This window comes from Phacochoerus africanus, chromosome 4 (genome assembly GCF_016906955.1).
Source record: "Phacochoerus africanus isolate WHEZ1 chromosome 4, ROS_Pafr_v1, whole genome shotgun sequence".
NCBI classification, from domain to species: domain Eukaryota; kingdom Metazoa; phylum Chordata; class Mammalia; order Artiodactyla; family Suidae; genus Phacochoerus; species Phacochoerus africanus.
Window position 1 is genome coordinate 147,783,423 of NC_062547.1, and position 21,347 is coordinate 147,804,769.

General features: G+C 46.2%; 2 protein-coding genes across 16 annotated transcripts in view; one reads left to right on the forward strand and one right to left on the reverse strand.

The window, feature by feature from the left end:
* TCERG1 (transcription elongation regulator 1) overlaps positions 1–1,233 on the forward strand; it is a 64,370-nt gene extending 63,137 nt beyond the window's left edge. For 14 of the 15 annotated variants that reach the window (XM_047778959.1, XM_047778960.1, XM_047778961.1 and 11 more), the window contains one exon: positions 169–1,233. In XM_047778959.1, coding sequence (XP_047634915.1) covers positions 169–370 — 202 coding nt within the window. In that variant the 3' untranslated portion in view covers positions 371–1,233. The remainder of the gene's footprint in view (positions 1–168) is intronic. The other variant, XR_007134647.1, reaches the window with a different exon arrangement.
* A 3,245-nt stretch (positions 1,234–4,478) lies between these two features.
* Positions 4,479–5,759, reverse strand: GPR151 (G protein-coupled receptor 151). Its single transcript, XM_047774505.1, has one exon. It carries the CDS (start codon positions 5,757–5,759, stop codon positions 4,506–4,508), a length of 1,254 nt encoding a protein of 417 aa, XP_047630461.1. The 3' UTR covers positions 4,479–4,505.
* Between the last annotated feature and the right edge of the window lie 15,588 nt (positions 5,760–21,347).

The window sequence follows — 21,347 nt, forward strand, 5'->3', positions numbered from 1 at the left end:
TTCACTCCTTGGAGTCTTTGCTGAGGCGACTTACAAAGGTGACCACTGCAGTGAAATTTTTCTTAAAAAAATGGAAACACAATTAGGAACTAGATGGACATTTCCGCTCATTTCTGAAAGACCTGTGAACAGCAGTCAGTAATTCTTGGACTTCTTTTCTTATTTCAGATCCAAAAAGCTAATCCAGGAATCCGATCAGCACCTGAAGGATGTAGAGAAAATTCTGCAGAACGACAAACGGTATCTGGTGCTAGACTGTGTACCAGAGGAGCGGCGCAAGCTGATCGTGGCGTACGTGGACGACCTGGATCGCCGGGGTCCCCCCCCGCCTCCCACGGCGTCAGAGCCCACCAGACGATCAACGAAATAGTTCTTACTACTCTTCCATAGGGGTGTCTGTTAACTCAAAACGCTTGCATGAGCCAATTTTCAGGTTTTTCCATGTACGTGCATTAGTCAGACTATTGCGAAACCATCTGATGAACAGAAGGAGAAGCATTTGTGAACAGTTTCTGAACAGAGAACACTTTGGAAATATTTATGCTTTTCTTTGTGTGGCATGACTGACATACATACTCAAATATAGGCTGTCTCTAGTAAATAAAATCTTGAAGCTAAAAAAAATCATCCTTTTATGAGGTGTGGAAGTCAGTGACTTGGTGGCGTTCTTTCTAGCAGTGTTACACATGCAAGGCGTGAGAGCATTTGTGGTTTGAACTTACAAAATGCAAAATACCACAGACTCCAAAAAAACCTAAGCTGGGGTTTGTTCTGTTTTGATTTAGTTTTTTAAAGCGGGTAAAAGAAAAAACACTGAAAATTGAATACTTATCTTCCAGAGGCCTAATGGACATACTTTTACCTTCGTCTCTAAAGAACACCTTAGTTTCATTTGTTCACTTTTGTGCTTTGATTCTCCCCTTTGAGTTATAGGCCCAAGTCTTGTTGTTTAGCCTAAGAGAAGATGTATTTAGTAATGTCTTCTCGGGTGTGGAACCACGGTCATAGCTGACATGTTGGCCGGACTAGGACTCCTGGTTAAACCCATTTTATTCACCATTAAGTCATCTTTATCAATATTCTGGATTAGACAACAAATGACCTTTCTTGGGTGTTCCCTGTAAGCTGTCCTCCTGTTTGAATGTTAAATTTTTGTTTCTAAAGTTTAATTTTAAGATGTTTGAATGTTCAGTTTATGTATTTGAATTACAATAAACCAGCCCTTTTTATATATGTGGATTGTATATGATTATTGTTATATAATTTATAAAGATTTCTTTTAAACCTGTTCTGAAACGCAACAGCAAATGTAATCTGACACCAAAAAGCTGCAATCCTGAATATCACAGCATTTTAAAAGGCTTGGATGTAATAAATGACGGCATGAAAAGCAAGGACTTCGTAAAGAAACATTTGGTGCCCTTTCTCAGTCTCTTAGCAGTAGCTTCCTGGCAGGCAGCTGCTGACCTCTTGTCTCCTCTCTCTCTCTCTCACATCAGCGTGGTGGTGACGGAGGCCCTTTGCCGGCCGCCTCGCCGCGTGTCGTGCACGTCATCCTGGGAAACTTACTTTTGATTCCTGGTTGGTCTTTTTAGCTCTGCGAACTCTCTAGTTTAAGAAAAGATTCCTCTGTTTCATTCCTTCAAAGATTTCTAGTTTCAGAGTTACAACATAAATAAAATGTTTAAGAAAAATGTGTTAACAGGATAATCTGTTTTCCCTGTTACCTCCCACCTGCTGTTCGGGCAAAAAAACCTGGAAAGAAGGACTGCGATAGACCTGTATTGGTCACGTGCAGGCAGACACAGGCACGCATCGCATGCATACAGAAAGTCACATCTCTGTGACTTAGTGCTTAGCGAAATAAATATTCTGAGTGTCACAGAAATTAGGTGAACTCTTTATGTAGAAATTTGGAATGGATTATCTAAGGTCTTAACCTATAAAATTGGTGATAGGGTATTTTTCTTTTCCCTTTTTTCTTTTTTTTTTTTTCAAGTTCATTTAAAAAAAATGCATTGAGGGATTTTTGAAGTTTGATCAGAATTGAAACAAGTGTTTGCAGAGGGAGCGCATTATAGAATATGACTGTCCTAAAAGGCGAAATTTATAGGCTGATTTGTTTTTTTACTCTCAATCCCACATAGTATTGTTTTCCCACTCATTCTGTTCTGTTTCTCACTGAAAAAGTGAGAAAAAAAATGGTTTGTTGATACCTATTCTAATTTCCTACTTTTGCCGTGAAGTATTTGGGATTAAGTTTTCGTATAAAGTTAAACTTTTTTATGCAGATTGCGTTAAGTGATCAAGTCAGCTTTATATCAGGCTTTTTTTTTTTTTGAAGCGTGGTTTACAATGTGTTAGTTTCAGGCACGCAGCACAGTGATTCAGTTATGCACGCAAACACACATACGTTCTTTTCCATTATGGGCTATTACAGAATACTGAGTATAGCTCCCCGTGCTATACACTAGGTCCTTGGTCATTTTATAGGTAGTGTGCATATGTTAATCCTAAACTCCTAATTCATCCCCCGACTAGGTTCTGAATGAGAAGGTCATTGTAAGTGCACCGTTTTCAATAGCTGCATCTCGATTTGGTGCTTGTGAGCAGACTCTCTGAAAGTACGTGATGATGCGCTGTCCTCTGACACTCGTGTCAGTGCTAAGGTCGAACCGCCCGAACATTTAGCCCTGCTGAAGGTGATGCTTTCCTAAGCGGCAGGCAAGACAAAAGACAGCTTCCCGTCTCCAAAACTGTCAGCGGAAAAACGTAATTGTTTTATTTGTTTACACGTTCATTGTCCAAACACTGTAAGCTTACATCCTACATCTACTGTAAAGAACAAAAGTCTTTAATTAAACTGGTTCATCACAGTGCTAAAGGTGGTCCCAGTATATAACTATTGTCTCACAAAACAGTATTTTAGGTAAGTTAATTGTACTTTGTGTGATCTCGTGAGCCTCAGAGGTCTACCTTCTGGGTTAAAGCAAAACCATGACCATTTATAAAGAGTGAACAAACCAAAAATCCCTCAGTCTAAACATCTTTGAAAAAACAAAAATTCCATCCACGGCGTAGTTACATAGTTTCTCCATTGCTTGCCCCAAATTTAGTTTCTTTGTTTTTTCCCAGAGAGTACCCGTACCCTTCAGTGAAAATACCCAAAATTCCATTACAGACCAAGAATCAGGGTAAATGGCTTTATTATACTTAACAGGGGGAAAGTGTTTCGTAATTGTTTTACTGGCTATGCTTTGCTTTGGTATAAACTGAGCGGCTGCCTCTTACATTATACCGGTAATGCGTTTGGGAACAAAATTTAATTTTACTGCTTTGCTTTCTGCATTGCCTTGTTTTCTGACCAGATTCTGTCAGGTCCATTGAATTTTTTTCTTTTCCATGCTCATTTCTCCCCCTCTCTTCCTCCCTCTCTCCTCTGCTCTGCCCCTTCTGTTGGGTTGCTCTTGAACATCATAAATTAAAAACCTTGAGGTATTTAAAACGTTGGGCAGGGTTCAAGTTCAGTGTCACGGCTGTGTCTTTTCCAAGAAGGATGATCATCTTTATACTTGACGGTCACCTTCAGTAGGTTATTACCTGCATCACTCACCATGGTTTCTAGCGTATCTTGAGAGGAAGGAGATACTGGGCAGGACGGGTTGATTTCCGTTGGAGAAATGCCTCCTGCGACTCTTGGGGAAGAGGTGATTGCAAAGAGAAAGAAGGGTGGTTTTTTCTAAGTTCTTTCTCCAAGTCAGAAGGCAGAGTGTCATACTAAGCTGCTAAAATCCCTGGACTTAGAAACTGAAGACTCAATGAGGTGCTTGAGAAAGTTCAGTGAAGCAGACTTTCGTAAAAGGCAAAGTCTGAGTGTATTTAAATGTAGCCAGAGTAAGCCGTGGTGTGGAATTAGCCCAGAATTGGAGGAAGTCATGTTTCGTAGCTCCCAAGCTTCCGCTGTGGAAATGCCGTGTGGATTTTCATCAAGTAAGTTAACGTTTCTTAAGCAAATAGAGATGACATTAAAATATGCGTTAAAGAAAAATTTCTTAAGTGAATGTGGAGTCTGAGCTTTTGTTACGTGAAATAAGGTTTGATAGGTGAAGTTAGAGTTAGCAGGTGCAGGAAGAAACTAAAGAGATTGAGCCTTTGACAGATAAGCTCTACTCCAGCCAATACTTAGCTCATCCTAAGGACTGCCCAGGAAAACAGCCATTGTGGACAAGTGACAGAAGAGCTGGCCTTTCTAAGCACTTGCGGCAGCAGCATCTTCCTACAACGAGTGTAGTTAAATCTTTGGACAGGTGGTAATTCTGAAACATGGTTATTCTAAGGCAGCGTTCTACTCACCAGATTGGCACATTTGGAAAATGCAGGCTGCAAAGCATTTTTGTAATTCCTAATGGTAGAAAGTTGGACCATGTTTTGTACGGCAGAGTCAGCAGCATGGATAAGCATCATTACCAATAAATACAGCCGTGGCCGTCTGCTGTGCTTTGGACCTATTTGTCACGATCGCCTGTCTCCTGATCGTCGTGTTCCCAGGGGGCAGGGTCACTGTCCTGAACACAAGGGGCTGAGTCTCTCTCGTGCCAGAACTGCTCTACATCAGGCAGGGTGGGGATTTCTGCCTTGTCAGCTTTCCCTCGGCCGGAGGCGGGAGAGCCGGTCTCCCCTCTCTCTGGTATGGATGCTGGGGATGCCGGAACACTGTCGGGAAAGGCCTGTGAGTCGCCAGCAGGTGTCTCCCGCGACACGGAGGCCGTCGGACGCTTCTTGCTTATTACCCATTTCCACAAGCCTTCCCGGCCCTCCCTGAACTCCTCGGACGCCACCAGGAAGATGAGAGGGTTTGCGGAGGAGATGGAAAACATGAGGAGCTGAGACAGGGCTATAAAACCCTGCGGTGGGGCCGGGCCGCCAGCCTTCAGATGCCATGTCCACAGCCACGCTACCCACTCAGGGAGCCACAGCAGAGCAGAGGTGACGGCCACGCTCAGCAGCATCAGTGTGAGCTGCCTCGAGCGCATCTGGTTCCTCAGGTTTTGAGGCTTAGTGCCTCGTTTCCGACATTGGCCATAAGCTCTCCAGAAGTAAAAGCTGGCAAAGAGCGATGGGAGGCAGAACACCAGGAGAGGGTAGAGCTTACCAAACACAGACATGAACTCTTGGGCCACAGCGGGTACAGCCACGAGGCACATCTCCACGCCTGCATGGTGCCTGGTGGTGCTGAAGAACCACTCCGGCAGGGGCAGCAGACAGGCCACAGCCCAGATGGCCCCCAGCACCGACCAGATGGTGCAGCTGTGGGTGCTCACTTGCCGGGCTGGGTCCCTGGCGTAGGCGCAGCACACTTTGGCCACTGCGACGATGGTCAGGCTCTTGGCTGCCATACACGTGTGGATGAACCAGTCAGAGGACTTGCAGACAAACCAGCCTAGATCCCAAACGCCTTTGGAGTACGCCGTAGCTCGGACAGGTGCCGAAAAGAGCAGGAGAGAGAGATCAGCCAGGCTGAGGTTGAGAATCAGGGAGTGGATCAGGGATGGCTTTCCCTTCCAGGCGCCGTGAAGGAGGACACCAATCACGCACAGGTTCCCCACGGAGCCCACCAGGCAGACGGCCACCAGGAGAGCTGGGACCGTGCTCCTCCAGTCCTTGGAGTCCGAGGGCAGGTACCCACCGGCAAAGTGCAGGTGAGCGAAAGACACGTTCATGGTGCTCGAGTTGGAGCCGGCCAGGGCGGCCGGCGGCATCCCCTTTTCCATCCAGCCCCTTCTTGCAGAAGCGAGCTTCTTTTTGTCTTTCCGCCTTGGCTCTTTGGCGTAGGGAATAAATACGCCTTCGTCAGTGTCAAGTGACACCACTGGGCCCTCCCCTCGCTTGTTTCCTGAAAGGAGGCTGTGGAACAAGGTTGACGGCTAAGCTCTTCTCCGCCTTGCTGTGCCTTGACTGCACGGAGGGATGGGCAGCGGGAGGGCATGGTTGAAGCTCATTAGCAAGTCTGATATCCAATTGTCAGTCCTGTGGAGTCAAAAAAAAAAAAAAAAGCCATCAATGATGAATGAGGAGAACACACAGGGGAGCAGGGTATGTTCCTGGAGGGTCCCTGGGGCCAGTCAAGGCAATTATTTTCCACTAGCTGTTTCTAAAAATTTGACTGTGGACTGAGACTCAGTAAACACCACACCTGACCAGCCGAATCCTTTACCCTTAAGCATGCATCCGAATCACCTGCATGGCTCCGTCCAGCAGGTCTGGAGGAGGGCCCCAAGACATGCCTTGCTAACAAGTTCCCAGGGTGTGTTGATGCTGCAGGTTGGGGAACCACACTGTTTTAAAGGAAGCACCAGATGCCTCCTCCCTCCCCCTCCCCGCAGGGAGGAACTTCCTCTTCAGTCCCAACCCTCGCCCCGTTTCTGTCCCACCAGCACCTGACTGCGATCAAACATAGGGCTCAATAAGGAGAGACATCTGCTGGAAAGATGTCCTATTTAAAAAATCTAATCATCCGACTTCCTGCTGTGGCTCAGCTGTAACGAACCCGACTAGGGTCCATGAGGACGAGGGTTCGGTCCCTGGCCTAGCTCAGTGGGTTAAGAGTCTGGTGTTGCCGTGAGCTGTGGTGTAGGTTGCAGATGCAGCTCGGATCCCGAGTTGCTGTGGCTGTGGTGTAGGCTGGCAGCTGTAGCTCCAATTTGACCCCTAGCCTGGGAACTTACATTGCTGCACTTAGGACCTAAAAAAGACAAAAAGATAAATAAAATAAAAAAAATCAAATTATTGATTTAATCTATTGTGAATTTTTTAGAGGTGATTTTAGAGCACTTTGTGAGAATGGGTTTATATGCTAATCTGACTTTTAAACAAGCGATGCTGATTAAAGCAACCAAATGATGAATTAAGCCTCAGAGAGAATTTCTAGAGGATTTACTGAGACAAGTGAAATAAAAGAAAAATAAACAATATCTCTGTGGAAGACATTTAAGAGATTTAAAGAAAGTGACACTTTAAAGTTGGGAAAAGCAGGAGTTCCCTGATGGCCTAGTGGGTTAAGGGTCTGGCGTTGTTGCATCTGTGGCTTGGGTTGCTGTGGCAGAGGTTCGATCCCTGGTCCAGGGAATTCTGCATGCCAAGAATGCAGACAAACAAACAAAAAGATCCTTGGATAAAATGGTTTTGGAATCAGTCTTGAAAATTTTAAGTGAGCAGCAGAAAGGTACTGGAGGAGATCAGAGGAGCTGTACTTGTTAAAGGAAAGGAGTTTGTGTAATTAAAAGATTTTTGTGTCCTCCTCTGGGCTCAACAAAAAATGCTTCAGGTCCTGTCATGGAGAATGTGCTGAGCTCAGAGGCTGACCTCTGGGTTCTGGTTCTAGCTCTGCTTTCACCAGTTTTCTCTGGAAACAAGGATGGCATTTAAAAATTCCTCAAAGGAAAAAAAAATTAAAAAAAAAAAAGGAGTTCCTGTTGTGGTGCAATGATTAACGAATCTGACTAGGAACCATGAGGTTGCAGGTTTGATCCCTGGCCTTGCTCAGTGGGTTAAGGATCCAGCGTTGCCATGAGCTGTGGTATGGGTCGCAGATGCGGCTCGGATCCTGTGTTGCTGTGGCTCTGGCATAGGCAGGTGGCTGCAGCTCCGATTAGACCCCTAGCCTGGGAACCTCCAATGCCACTGGAGCGGCCCTAGAAAAGACAAAAAGATAAAATGAAATAAAATAAAATAATAAAAAAAATTCCCCAAAGACCCAGAACTCAACAAATAAGTATTGAGGGAAATTCTGCATATTGGGGGGAAGTTGTCACTGGTGAGGGGGTTACCTTTTCTGTTTTCTTTCCATTTCTCTCTAGCAAGTAGTGGTACCTGGGAAACCGTACACTGGGGGTAAGGTCTTGTCCCCGCACCCCCCAGTTAGTGCTGTGGACAATAAAGTTTCCTTAAGCCTCCATAGCACCACTTTTGGGGGTGAACAGGCCCCCAGGGTCTTATGAGAAGGCAGTTGGGAGGGGATATGCAGAGCAACACCTGAGGACTACTTAGAGGCGACGGATGCTTTGTGAGTCCGAAGCTGCAGCAAGGCCAGTTCTAGCTGATGAGGTGTGGAAACCATCGGTTCAGGACCAGAAAGCAAACACTTACTTGACATTACGGCTTGTAACCTTGGGATGTTCAAGGGTCCTGAGAGGTGGGAAAAAAAAAAAACCAAATGGATTCAAGAAGGCTTTAACAGTATCGAGGCTGGACTCTTTTTTTTTGGAAATAATTGCAAACGTATAGAAGAAATACAAAAATAGTACAAAAAATTGTCTTATACATTTCATTCCGATTTTCTATTAACATGTTGGCACATTTGTGCACATGGGCTCTTTCTCCACACACACACACACACACACACACACACACACACACACACACACACGCTCGCACACACCTACCTACCTATGTACACATATTCGCATTGTTCTATGAACCACCTGAGGACTGGAAGTGAGTTTTTGAGTTTTCTTCCTGGATTATCACTAGATAAAAAAATCAAAATGAGACTGTGTGGGGAGTTCCTGTTGTGGCTCGGCAGAAATGAATCTGACTAGTATGCATGAGGACATGGGTTCGATCCCTGACCTTGCCCAGTGGGTTTAGGATCCGGCATTGCCGTGAGCTGTGGTGTAGGTTGCAGATGAGGCTCAAATCCCTCATTGCTGTGGCTGTGGTGTAGGCTGGCATCTGTAGCTCCAATTCGACCCCCAGCCTGGGAACCTCCATATGCCACAGGTGTGGCCCTAAATAGACAAAAAAAAAAAAAAAAGAGAGAGAGAGAGAGAGACTGTGTGCTTGTGGCAGAAAGAAATTCTCTCCTTTGGCAGTCATCACCCAATCCAAGTCTTTGTCTTTTGGCATATCAGCACTCCTTAGCTATTTGACCAATGTAATATGTAGCTTGCATCCATTTTTTCTTCGTTTTAACATCATTTCCATTTAAAGGACAAAGGTAAGTTAGCAAACCTAAAATATCATCGTGTGTATTTTTCTTATGTGCTTTGTAAACTGAAGTTATTTTGATGTTTGTGGAGACCATATTCATTTAAAATGCAGGATGAAGGAATTCTTTTGTGCTGCAGCAGGTCAAGGATCCCAGTAGTTTGGGTTCCTGCTGTGGCGTGGGTTTGATCCCTGGCCCTGGAAGTTCTGCGTGCCGCTGGTGGGGCCAAAAAAACAGAGAGAGGATTAAATGCTGGAAACAACGGTTCACCACTTGGCGACTGGACGAAGACGTGGCTGTATTCATACAACGGGCTACTATCCAGGAACACGTGGAGGAACCTCACAAATCCTGTGCCGAGTGAAAGAAGCCAGAGGAAAGGATGACATGAGACTCCATTTACACGAAATGTCCAGAAAAGGCAAATCTACACAGACTGAAAGCAAAAGAGGGATTCCCCAGAGTTTAGGGTGGGGAAGAGGAGTGACTGCAAATGGGCACAAAAGATCTTTTGGTGGGTGAAGAAAACGTTCTCAACTGGGACTGTGGGCGTGATTATATAATTCTAGACATGTACCGAAAACCTTGAAGTGTGTACTTAAAATGTGTGAATTTTTAATAAATGCAAACTCTCGCCTTTGGAGTGGATAAGCAATGAAGTCCTGCTGTGTAGCACAGGGAACTATATCTAATCACTTGTGACGGAGTATGACAGAGGATAACGTGAGAAAAAGAATACGTATGTGCGACTGGGTCGCTTTGCTGCACAGTAGAAATTGATAGAACAGTGTAAATCAACCATGATGGGAAAAAAATCATTAAAAAATATTATGTATACATATAAAAATAAAATGAGTGAATTTTATGGTATGGTAAATTATACCTCAATAAAGCTGTTTTATGGTATGGTAAATTATACCTCAATAAAGCTGTTTTTTTTTTAAAAAAAAAAACATATTAGGGAGTTCCCGGCGTGGCGCAGTGGTTAACGAATCCGACTAGGAACCATGAGGTTGCGGGTTCGGTCCCTGCCCTTGCTCAGTGGGTTGACGATCCGGCGTTGCCGTGAGCTGTGGTGTAGGTCGCAGACGCGGCTCGGATCCCGCGTTGCTGTGGCTCTGGCGTAGGCCGGTGGCTACAGCTCCGATTCAACCCCTAGCCTGGGAACCTCCATATGCCACGAGAGCAGCCCAAGAAAAATGGCAAAAAGACAAAAACAAAACAAAACATATTATTTGGTGAAAAAGGGAAAAGAGCACATTTCTTGGCTCTGAGAATTCTGAGTGGCCTCCAGCAAGCGAGGATATTCCATTCCGAAACTTGAATTCAAATATATACATGGGGTGGGGTTCCCTGGTGGCCTGGGAGTTCCCTGGTGGTGTAGGGGTCAAGGATTCAGTGTCGTCACTGCTGTGGCTCAGGTCCGATCCCTGGCCTGGGAGCTTCCACATGCTGCAGGCACGGCCAAATATATAGAGAGCCAGGGAGCGAGTGTGTCAGAGAGGGACCAAGGCAAAGTGCAGCACGAAGTAGGAAAAGGCGTGGGGAGAAGCGGGACCCCCACCCGTGGGGACTCAGAACCCGCCGCCCCGACGTCTGGCCTCCCCAGTGGCCTTTCCTCCTGCTCCCCGTCTGCATCCACACTCAGGCTGAGACACTAGCACCAGGGCCACCACCGACGGGACACGTGCCTCAGCAGGTCCCAGGGGACGGTCCCTTACGAGGACACCATCGATAGGGACGATGCCCAGAGTGTACCCCTGGACACTGAGAAGCAGTCATAAAACGGTGGAAGACCTGAGCTGCAGACATCATTTGTTTTTCTTTTTCTTTTTTTTTTTAAGGCCACACCTGCGACACATGGAGGTTCCCAGGCTCGGGGTTGAATCGGAACTGAAGCCACCAGCCTACACCACAGCTCACAGCAACACTGGATCCTTACCCACTGAGCGAGGCCAGGGATGGATCCCACGTCCTCAAGTTGGGTTTGTTAACTGCGGAACCACGACGGTAACTCCACTTTTTCCTATTAAATGTTAAATTACAAGAGGCCTCAGAAGAACCCTGGCAAAACAAATTAGTGGCCAAGTTCTGATAAAAGCAGAGCTAAGGGTGTGATCTTACTAGGACTAGGTCATGTTTATCCTGCAGCTCAATTTCAGGGCAGGGGGGAAAATTAAAACAGTTTCTGATCATTGATTGAGTCCTGAGTGCCCGCCCAGGTGCTAAGCACTCAGGAGCTGCATCCTCATGACAGCGCCTGGAGAGAGAAGGGTGCTCTCATTACCTTCTCACAGCGGATGGCACAGGGCCTAGAGAGGTGAGCCCATGCCCATGGGGCTGTAGGTCCCACAGCTAGTAGGTGAGGGAGCTGGGACTGAGGCCCCCACGGGTCTGACCCCGAGTCCAGGTTCCAGAACTAGCGTTCGCAAGTTGGACGCTCTCCTGCCACCACGGGAGGTTGTGGGGTGCTCGCTGTTCTCTAAGGACTGTGATTGTGATATTGGCAGAGGTCACGTCCACAAGCTGGCGTTGAGCCCTTCTGCCCTGGGAATACAAATCTCGTGTATTTTTTTTTTCCTTGTCTTCTTTTTGGGGACCTGAAACGGTGAGTCTAGGACAGGACCTGGGGACTGATTGGAATACCTTGGTCTAAGAGGGAGCGGGGTGCTTCTGACGGCTGGGTCCAAGAGAGGGACTGGGGTCCCTGCCCTGGGCGTAGATGGATACAGGGCACACGGGCTCCCTTGGTCCTGGAGGAGGAATCGGCAGCTTGGATGGTGACCGGGTCCAGGACAGAAGCTGAGGCCTGGAATCAGAGCTTGGATCTTATGTGAAGCAGGTGTGGGTGTGGCATTAGAGTCCTGGATCCCGTGGTTCTAGGAGGGAACCCAGGGCCCTAGACCCCCCAGTTCAGGAGGGGAGATGGTTCCATGAGTCCTGGAGGAGGAGTGGGTGGCCTGGGTCCCTGGGTCTGGGGGATCCCTCGGTTTCCTCCTGCTCTCGGGCCACCCCGCCCCTGGAAGCATCGGTCTCCAAGGCCTCAAGCAGGCAAGGGCCTGACTCACCCAGCCAGACTCCTGGGGGCGCTAACCTTGTCCTTGGGTATTTTCCTTTCAGTGAATATTTGCTGAGCCACGCCCCCTGTGCCAAGCACCGTGCTCGCCCCTTTTCTTGAGATGCTACCCTCCAGCTGGAGAGATGAACCAACCAGAAGCTGCAATGACAGGGCTACAAGGATCCTGACCAACGATGCTGTAGGAGGGACAGCTGAGCAAACACACCAGCAAACAGCTTTTTCTCATCAGAGAAGTCAGTAGGGCTTCCTCCCCATCTCTCCTTCCACCTGGGGCTCTGCCGGCTCTGAACGTGGCAGGTGAGGCTCTGGGAGGAGCAGAAGGCATCAGGCGGGGCTTCTTGACCAGCAGCAGTTTGTTGGCTCGTAGAGCTTAGATGTGCTTGGCTCTGCCTCTGCGCGCCCGAAAGAACTCAGCCCTGGGTCCGCCCTTTCTTTGCTGCCCTCCCCTCCGCACTCCCGCTCCCAAGGTCAAGAAAAGGCCGTCAGGCCCGGTTGGTGCTCGCTTCTTTGCTGATGGCCTTGCTTGGCCGAAGCTTCCTTTCTCCAGCCCTCTGATGGGGCCCCTCTTTGGACCGCAGTACCTTGTTTGTGTGGCGCTCCCTTGCTGTGGGGCCATCCGGAGTGACATGCCCCGTTATTTAGCATCTGGTGTCTTGGAGCGTCGTTCCGGGCTGCGGACGCCAAGCTGAGTGACAGCCCATCTTAAGGTGAGGGTTGGGTGGTTCTGGCTGGGTGTGAATTGCCTCTCCTGCAAGACGGCGCTTCCCCCATTCCTCCTGTTCCCGCTGTCGGTTGGGTGGGGACGTCCGCCGCAGGGACGATGGCACGAGGTGGATTGTGTGATCAGTTTCAAGGCGGTCCCGTCTGGAAGTGTCGTTGTCAATGACCATTTCTTAAGTAGTGGCAGGTGTATCCAGGCGTGACGGCCATCCTGAGTATTTCAAATTCCACGAACTGGGGGTCGGGAGGTCTGAGCCCCGTTTCTGTAAAATGAGGCTGTTCGATCTGCGAGGGCCCCTTTTGGATTGTCTGTGTCACAACTTCATTTTGTAGGTGGGAGGCAGAGGCTCAGAGAGTTTAAGGGACCAGCTCTAGGTCGTTTCTTTCCTCGGTAGGTGGGCACCAGCTGGGATCCAGGAATCTTAGCTGCCAGGTGGATGCTTTTTGTCCTTCATGCGTCTTGGACTTTTTTCTGCCAGTTTTTTTCACCTTTGTTAATAACTTGGGGTTTGACTTCCTGGAGGAGAAAATTTGGACATAGATCTGAAGGCTCTCTGGAAACCAAGAAGTTGGTGAGAATGTAAGGAGGTAAGCTGGTACTGTACCAGCTCGTGTCGAGTTTAAACTGTCTTTTCTTCAAAAAAACCCAAATTTCTAGTCCCGTCGAAACACACCTGTGGGAGTTCCCACTGTGGCACAGTGGGTTAAGAGCCCTCAGCGGCTGCCTGAATTCAATCCCTGGCCCGAGAACTTCCACGTGTGGCCATTTAACAAAACAACACAAAACACACAGCTGTGGCTCATATGATGCATTTTCTTTTATCAGTTTTTTTTTTTTTTAACTTGCGAGTGTTTGTTTGCTTTTTGCGCCGTTAGAATGAAAATTGCGATTGTAGCTGTGTCTTCTGTTATAATGTGATGAGAGACCCAAAGTGACCCTGGAGGAGAACTGGCTCGGGGACCGAGTTCCACAGCGAAGATGACGGTTTCCTTTTTGTAGGGGCCACAGTCCTAGGAGGACCGCAAGTAAAGAAGGGACACATGTATGCCCAGACTGGTTAAAATCATGCTTTGGGCACAAGCAATGCATCCTGGCTACAGCTGCCTGGTTTTTGTGGCGTACTGTTGGCTGTGCGCTCTTCCTGAATGACATGTGGACGTGGTGATCTGTGGGAAGCAGAACAGGGCTCTGCTCAAGGTGTAATTAATAAATGTTACAGGAGTTCCCATCATGGTGCAGTGGAAACGAATCGACTAGGAACCATGAGGTTGTGGGTTCAATCCCTGGCCTTGCTCAGTGGGTTAAGGATCCAGCATTGCTGTGAGTTATAGTGTAGGTTGCAGATGCAGCTTGGATCTGGTGTTTCTGAGGCTGTGATGTAGGCCGGTGGCTACAGCTCTGATTCGACCCCTCGCCTGGGAACCTCCACATGCTTTGGTTGAGGCCCTAAAGAGACAATCAAACAAACAAACAAACAAGAAAAAGTTATAAAATACCCAACATTAACTTGGATTTAGAATTAATATTGGATCTATTTCGTCTTAATTTTTTTGTTTTTTTGTTAACCAACACAGTTGATTATTATAAAGCCTCTAAAAGACCAAATCATTTTCATCTTTGTTTGACTTGGGCATACGTAATCATGGCATTGCTGTTTCAGTTGTGTAAAGTTTGAGACCTATGCTTCTGGTAACCACTCTCAATTTAATATTTCTAATTCCCATCTGTTTTAAATAATATGTTCCTGTAACCATGCGGTTCTACAGCTACCAAGAAGGCCACCCACCCCGAACTGCTGCTGGGCACGCAGTGCCCCCTTGTGGTAGCTCTAAATACTGGTTCAGTGGATGCAGAAAAGTGTCGCGTTTGTGCCGAAGGCAGCTGGCGGGCGCTGTGGCTATCATAACATGCAAAAGAAAAGTTGAAGGAAGTTTAGGGAATGCTGTTGACTGGGACATGGATGCAAAATATTTTTAGAATGAGCCTCTTTGAGTATAGACAGGGGAAAATGAACATGGGAAATAAAAAATGGTTACAGATGCCCTTAAGAGGAGAGCATCGTCTTCCTCCAGACTGTGGCTGGAGGACCAGCAGCAAGTGCCATTTGAGAGCTTGGTAGAAATGCAGAATCCCAGGTCCCACCCCAGACCCCCCATCAGAATCAGCCTAAAACAGGGACCTCAGGTGATTCGTCTGCCAGGTAAAGTATGAGAAATGCTGTTGCAAATTTCCTTAAAACGTGGTTCAATAGAATAGAGCCAGACTCTCCTGTCTGCTTCTGCATCCAATCTATTCAACCTCTAGATGCTCCACTGTGCCCTCCAGGGCGAAGGAGGGTGGAAAAAGTACATCAGAGTGTGGTATTACTAAGAAACTAGTTTTGCTCTTGTAGACCTTCTGAAAGGGTCTCAGGGACACCCAGGAAACTGGGGGTTTAAAAGATGAAAGTGGCAAGTTCCCGTCACGGCTCAGCCGAAACAAATCTGACTGGTATCCAAGAGGGTGCAGGTTCGAGCCCTGGCCTCAACGCAGTAGGTTAGGGATCTGGTGTTGCCGTGAACTGTGGTGCAGTTCGCAGAATAGGCTTGGATCTGGAGTTGCTGTGGCTGTGGTGTAGGCCAGCAGCTGTAGCTCTGATTCGACCCCTAGCCTGGAAATTTCCATAAGCTGCCCTAAAAAGACAAAAAAAAAAAAAAAGAAAGTACATTCATTGCAATTAAATAGATATAGCTGGAGACAAACTGTAATTCCGCACATTAATTAATTGCTTAATGGGGCGGAGCTCTGCTGGGATCCCACACTGTACTTGAAATGCACGAGACAGAATTTCTGTAAGAATTACAATTCTCAGGCTTTGCTAATTTGGATTGGCCTTACACACCTATGGGTGTTCGTGTGTTTCCACAGGTGTCTTTGATTAGGTGCACTAGGCTATTACCCCTCGACTTTGACCTAAGCTGCAAAAAATTTTGACCTTTTGCCTTCTTCCTGCCGCTAGTTAGGAGTCGGTGATTAACTTGCTGGATGTGATCAAAGCTTGCTTTCTTGTCATGTGCTACCTTCTAGAGAGAAGAGAATGGTGGTAAAAATAGAGCAGAAATCTCTTTCACTGAATATGGGGTGTTCAAATAGAGCTGTGAAGGTGCATCAGGTTGGGTGACTGCAAAGTCTCTGCGCAGAAGGAAGGTCCTGTCAGGCAGCGATTTCCCTGCTTGCAAGTTTGCATCTGGCAGCAGCTTAATGACAAAGAGCCTCTTGTTTTGTGTTGGCTCCTGTGAGCACATTGGGGTGACGAGAGGTTTACAATCTTTGGCATTGTAGCTCTTGGAAACTTTAATGTGCTTTAATCATATTCAGGAATGTGGTGGGAAATTATTTCATACACTATTTTTGGAAAGAATAAAGCTTGGTTAGGTAAATGAAATAATTCTGAATTCTCTTCACAATTTAAACTGTAATAAGAGAGATGTAGTAATAATAATAATAATAATAATAATAGGTTGCATTCCTGTTCCCTTTTCAAATGGTGGTCTGTGAAAATCAAATTCACTTTGCATTTATTGCATACATATCATTTGGTCTTGGGAGGAGGTCAGGAATTTTTTTTTTGCTTTTGGTAAAGAATTTTGTGTTTTGTGTGCAGACCATCAACAGCCTGGAATAATTTGGTAGCTTTGTGCAGTTGCATAGAATTACCAGCAGAGGGCGAGAGACTAACATACCTTGCTGATGCTAAGGCCAACGAGGGGTCACCTGGACCAGTTCCAGATACCTAGAGGGTGTGGGTGGTGGGGGTTGGAGAGGGGTCCCAGGTCCGAAAGGACGGGCTTACACTCTGTTCTAGCTGAAGGTTGCCTTTTGAAAGAAAGACCTAGTGTTGCCAAGTCTGAGTTTTCAGTAGAAGAAAATATTCCAGATTTCTCTCTGAAATTTTCTGATTTAAAAGTTTGCTTAATTTCTTCTAAAGCATCATTTAGGCAAAAAACCACAAAGAAACATATTTTTGGGCTGAACTTGGCCTGTGGCCTGCCAAAAACCTATAGAATTCCAGGATCATAAACGGCCACTTGTCTCTTTTTCTAAAGGGGCATTTCCATAGTCTTTCTTTTAAGGGGAGGAGGGTGGGGCATAGACACCTTAAGGCAGAGTGGCATTAGTATTTCATGGGGAAGTCGTGCAGTATCCACTAGGATTGAAAGCTCACGGTGATAAGACATTTTTGTTTTGGTGTCCTGATAGGAGTTGGTCTACTTGCTAGTCAAGGGTTCTCCTTCAAGTAATATATGATTCTGAGTATTTATCATAAAGATATTTTGGATGTGTATTTACAATAAGCTTACTGCTGCTGGAAAGACCACACACTCCAGGTTTTGTGGGATCGTTGGGCTTCTAAATATTCTGCCCCATTTCCCCTGTAACGACTTCCACAGTTGTGAGGTTGCCGTCTTACTTGTAGGTTGGGAGGTGTTGTGATGCTCTGGCTGGTGACTCAGAACCTGCCCTCAGAAGTGGCGAGATACTCCATGCTCTTGGGTTGCAAGAAGTAATATTGTAAAAATGGCCATACTACCCAAAGCAATCTACAGATCCAATGCAATTCCTATCAAAATACCCATGACATTTTTCCTAGAACTAGAACAAACATCTAAAAATTTATATGGAACTGTAAAAGACCAGAATTGCCAGAGCAATCCTTAGGGGAAAAAAACAAACAAGCAGGAGGCATAACTCTCCCACACTTCAGGCAATATTACAAAGCTACAGTTAGTCAAGACAGTGTGGTACTGGTACCAAAACAGACGAACAGACCAGTGGAACAGAATAGAGAACCCAGAAATAAACCCAGACACCTACAGTCAATTAACCTTCAACAAAGGAGGCAAGACTATAAAATGGGAAAAAGTCTCTTCAGCAAGTGGTGCTGGGAAAACTGGACAGACACATGTAAATCCATGCAACTAGAACACACCCTCACACCAGGCACAAAAATACAACTCGAAGTGGCTTAAAGACTTAAACATAAGACATGACAGCATCAAATTCCTGGAAGAGAACATAGACAAAACCTTCTCTGGCATTAGCCTTGCAAATGTTTTCTCAGGTCAGTCTCCCAAAGCAACAGAAATAAAAGCAAAAATAAACCAATGGGACCTAATGAAACTGACAAACTTTTGCACAGCAAAGGAAACCCTAAAAACAAACAAAAAGACATCCTATGGAATGTGAGAAAATAGTTCAAACTACGCAACTGACAAGGGCTTAATCTCTAAAACATACAAACAACTTATATAAATCAACAACAATCCAATTGAAAAATGGGCAAAAGACCTGAATAGACATTTCTCCAAAGAAAACATACAGATGGCCAACAAGCACATACATGAAAAAATGCTCAATATCACTAATTATTAGAGAAATGCACATCAAAACTACTATGAACTGGGTGGTACTACCTCATAACTGTCAGAATGGCCATCATTAAGAAGTCCACAAATAACAAATGCTGGAGGGGGTGTAGAGAAAAGGGAACCCTCCTGCACTGTTGGTGGGAATGTAAGCTGGTACAACCACTATGGAGAACAGTATGGAGGTACCTTAGAAATCTATATATAGAACTACCGTATGACCCAGCAATCCCACTCTTGGGCATATATCTGGAAAAAACTTTCATTGAAAAATATACATGCACCCACATGTTCATTGCAACACTATTTACAATAGCCAAGACATGGAAACACCCTAAAATGTCCATTGATATATGATTGGATTAAGGAGATATTTGAGTAATAAAAAAATAAAACAACAACAAAAATCATTGTGAAATGTTAAAAAAAAAAAAGGGATATGGTATATATACCCAGTGGAATACTACTGAGCTATAAAAAAACAAAATAGTGCTATTTGCAGCAACATGGATGGAACTGGAAACTCATACTAAGTGAAGCAAGTTAGAAAGACAAAGACAAATACCATATGATATCACTTATATCTGGAATCAACCTATACCGCAAATGAACCCATCTACAGAAAAGAAACAAAATCACGGACATGGAGAACAGACTTGTGGTTGCCAAGAGGGAGGGGGAAGGAATAGGATGGACTGGGAGTTTGGGGTTAGTGGATGCAAACTATTGCATCGGGAGTGGATAAGCAATGAGCTCCTGCTCTATAGCACAGGGAGCTATATCCAGTCACTTGTGATGGAAGACAATGTGAGAAAAAGAATAGGTACACACATGTAAGACTGGGTCACTTTGCTGTACAGTAGAAATTGACAGAACCCTGTAAATCAACTCTAATGGAAAAAATGAAAATCATAAAATGTAAAAAACCGAAAAAGAACTGCCCTCGAGCTCAAGTATAACAGCCTTCAGGAGGTCTGTCTGCATTTTCTCTGGCCCCCTCCAGGCTGCTCTTTGTAATTTTTCTCCGCACAGCAACCACAGTCATCTTTTGAAAACTCAAACTTGACTAGGTTTTTCCTGCTTCTGTGTTTTCCTTGTGCTCTTAGACCCCCTCCAGGCCCCTCAGGTTTTCCAGAACTCTCCACGTCTCTCTCGCCTGCTTTATCTCCATTGCCTCCTCTTCGCACTCCAGCCACCCCGGCCTTGTAATTACTATTTCCTTCACCTTGAAGCTTTAGAACAAAACTATTTTTTTTTTGTCTTTTTGCCATTTCTTGGGCCGCTCCCGTGGCATATGGAGGTTCCCAGGCTAGGGGTCCAACTGGAGCTGTAACCGCTGGCCTACACCAGAGCCACAGCAACTCAGGATCCGAGCCTCGTCTGCGACCTACACCACAGCTCACGGCAACGCCGGATCGTTAACCCACAGAGCAAGGGCAGGGATCAAACCCGCAACCTCATGGTTCCTAGTCAGATTCATTAACCACTGTGCCACAACGGGAACTCCAGAAGAAAACTATTTTTAAAGCCCCCAAGAGTTAAGGTTATAGTTGAAACGACAGGCAACAGGCTCTATGGACGTGGTGAGAAGTACTGAGTAAAGTTGGTGCAGACAAGAGAGTTTTCTGTTTTGTTTTGTTTTTTTGCTGCTTTTTTTAAGGGCTGCACCTGCGGCATATGGAAGTTCCCAGGCTAGAGTCCAATCAGAGCTGCAGCTGCCGGCCTCCGTCACAGCCACTGCATCTCGGGATCCGAGCTGCGTCTGTGACCTACACCACAGCTCACAGCAACGCCAGATCCTTGACCTGCTGAGCAAAGCCAGGAATCGAACTCACAGCCTCATAGATACTAGTCAGGTTTGTTTCCGCTGAGCCACCACAAGAAGAGTTTTGAGTCAAGGGTTATTCTTAACCCTTTAGAGACAAAAGGGAAAAGAATAGAGAATATTGACCAATTGGGAACCACAACATTGGAGTTAAATCTGTACTGATGATCTTATCCATACAAGGTTGCATTTCTAAGGGTTCCCTTAAAAAGGGCAAAGGGAGTTCCCGTCGTGGCGCAGTGGTTAACGAATCCGACTAGGAACCATGAGGTTGCGGGTTCGGTCCCTGCCCTTGCTCAGTGGGTTAACGATCCGGCGTTGCCGTGAGCTGTGGTGTAGGTTGCAGACGCGGCTCGGATCCCGCGTTGCTGTGGCTCTGGCGTAGGCCGGTGGCTACGGCTCTGATTGGACCCCTAGCCTGGGAACCTCCATATGCCGCGGGAGCGGCCCAAGAAATAGCAACAACAACAACAACAAGACAAAAGACAAAAAAAAAAGTGTGTTTGTAAATCAGTTAAAAAAAAAAAAAAAGGGCAAAGAACTTTCCAGTAACATTCAGGGGTTGGTTTGAATAATTATCTTCTAAGGATGGGAGATCTATGACTTGGGAGCTTGTTGTAAGGAAAACAGCACTTGTTAACATGTTTTCTGAAGAATACTGTTCACCAAACTTGTGATATTAACGGCAGACCATTCATTTACTGACCTTCCTATAATTAACCCCGACAACCTGTTTACAAGTAAAATCTCACAGCACCCCAGCCTCATAGCCATCTTCCTGCTTCCAGCGGTCTGGATCGGCACGGTGCAGTGGCCCTTTGTGTGACGACAGAAATGTTGTGTTTTTACTGTCCCCTGTGCCGTGGGCCTGGCGCCACCAAAGAACCAGCTAGTTCATTTTATCTCATTTTGGTTAAAACGGCAGTATGTGGATATTGGCCACTGCTGTTGGCTGAATGTCTGTGTCTCTCCAAAATTCTTAGGTTGAAACCCTAACCCCCAAGGTGGTGGTGTTAGGAGGGGAGCCTCAGAGAGGCGATGAGGGCCTAGGGCAAAGCCCCTGTGCAGAGCATTAGCACCCCTCTCAGGGAGAGCTTACCAAGCTCTGTAGCCCCTCTGCCGTGTGTGGGTAGAAGGAGAAGTTTGTGACAGGGGAAGATCCTCCCCTGGCCATGCTGGCACCCTGATCTTGGACTTCCAGCCTCTAGAACTGTGAGAAATGCATGTCTGGTGTTGATAAGCTATCGAGTCTGTGTGTGTGTGTGTGGGAGGTTGTATATTTAGAGCTGCACCTGAGATATTGGAGGTTCCCAGGCTAGGGGGCGAATCAG

What these genes read in the sequence shown, in the direction of transcription:
- GPR151 (XM_047774505.1), bottom strand. Translation starts at nt 5,759, where the DNA reads ATGCCGCCGGCCGCCCTGGCCGGCTCCAACTCGAGCACCATGAACGTG.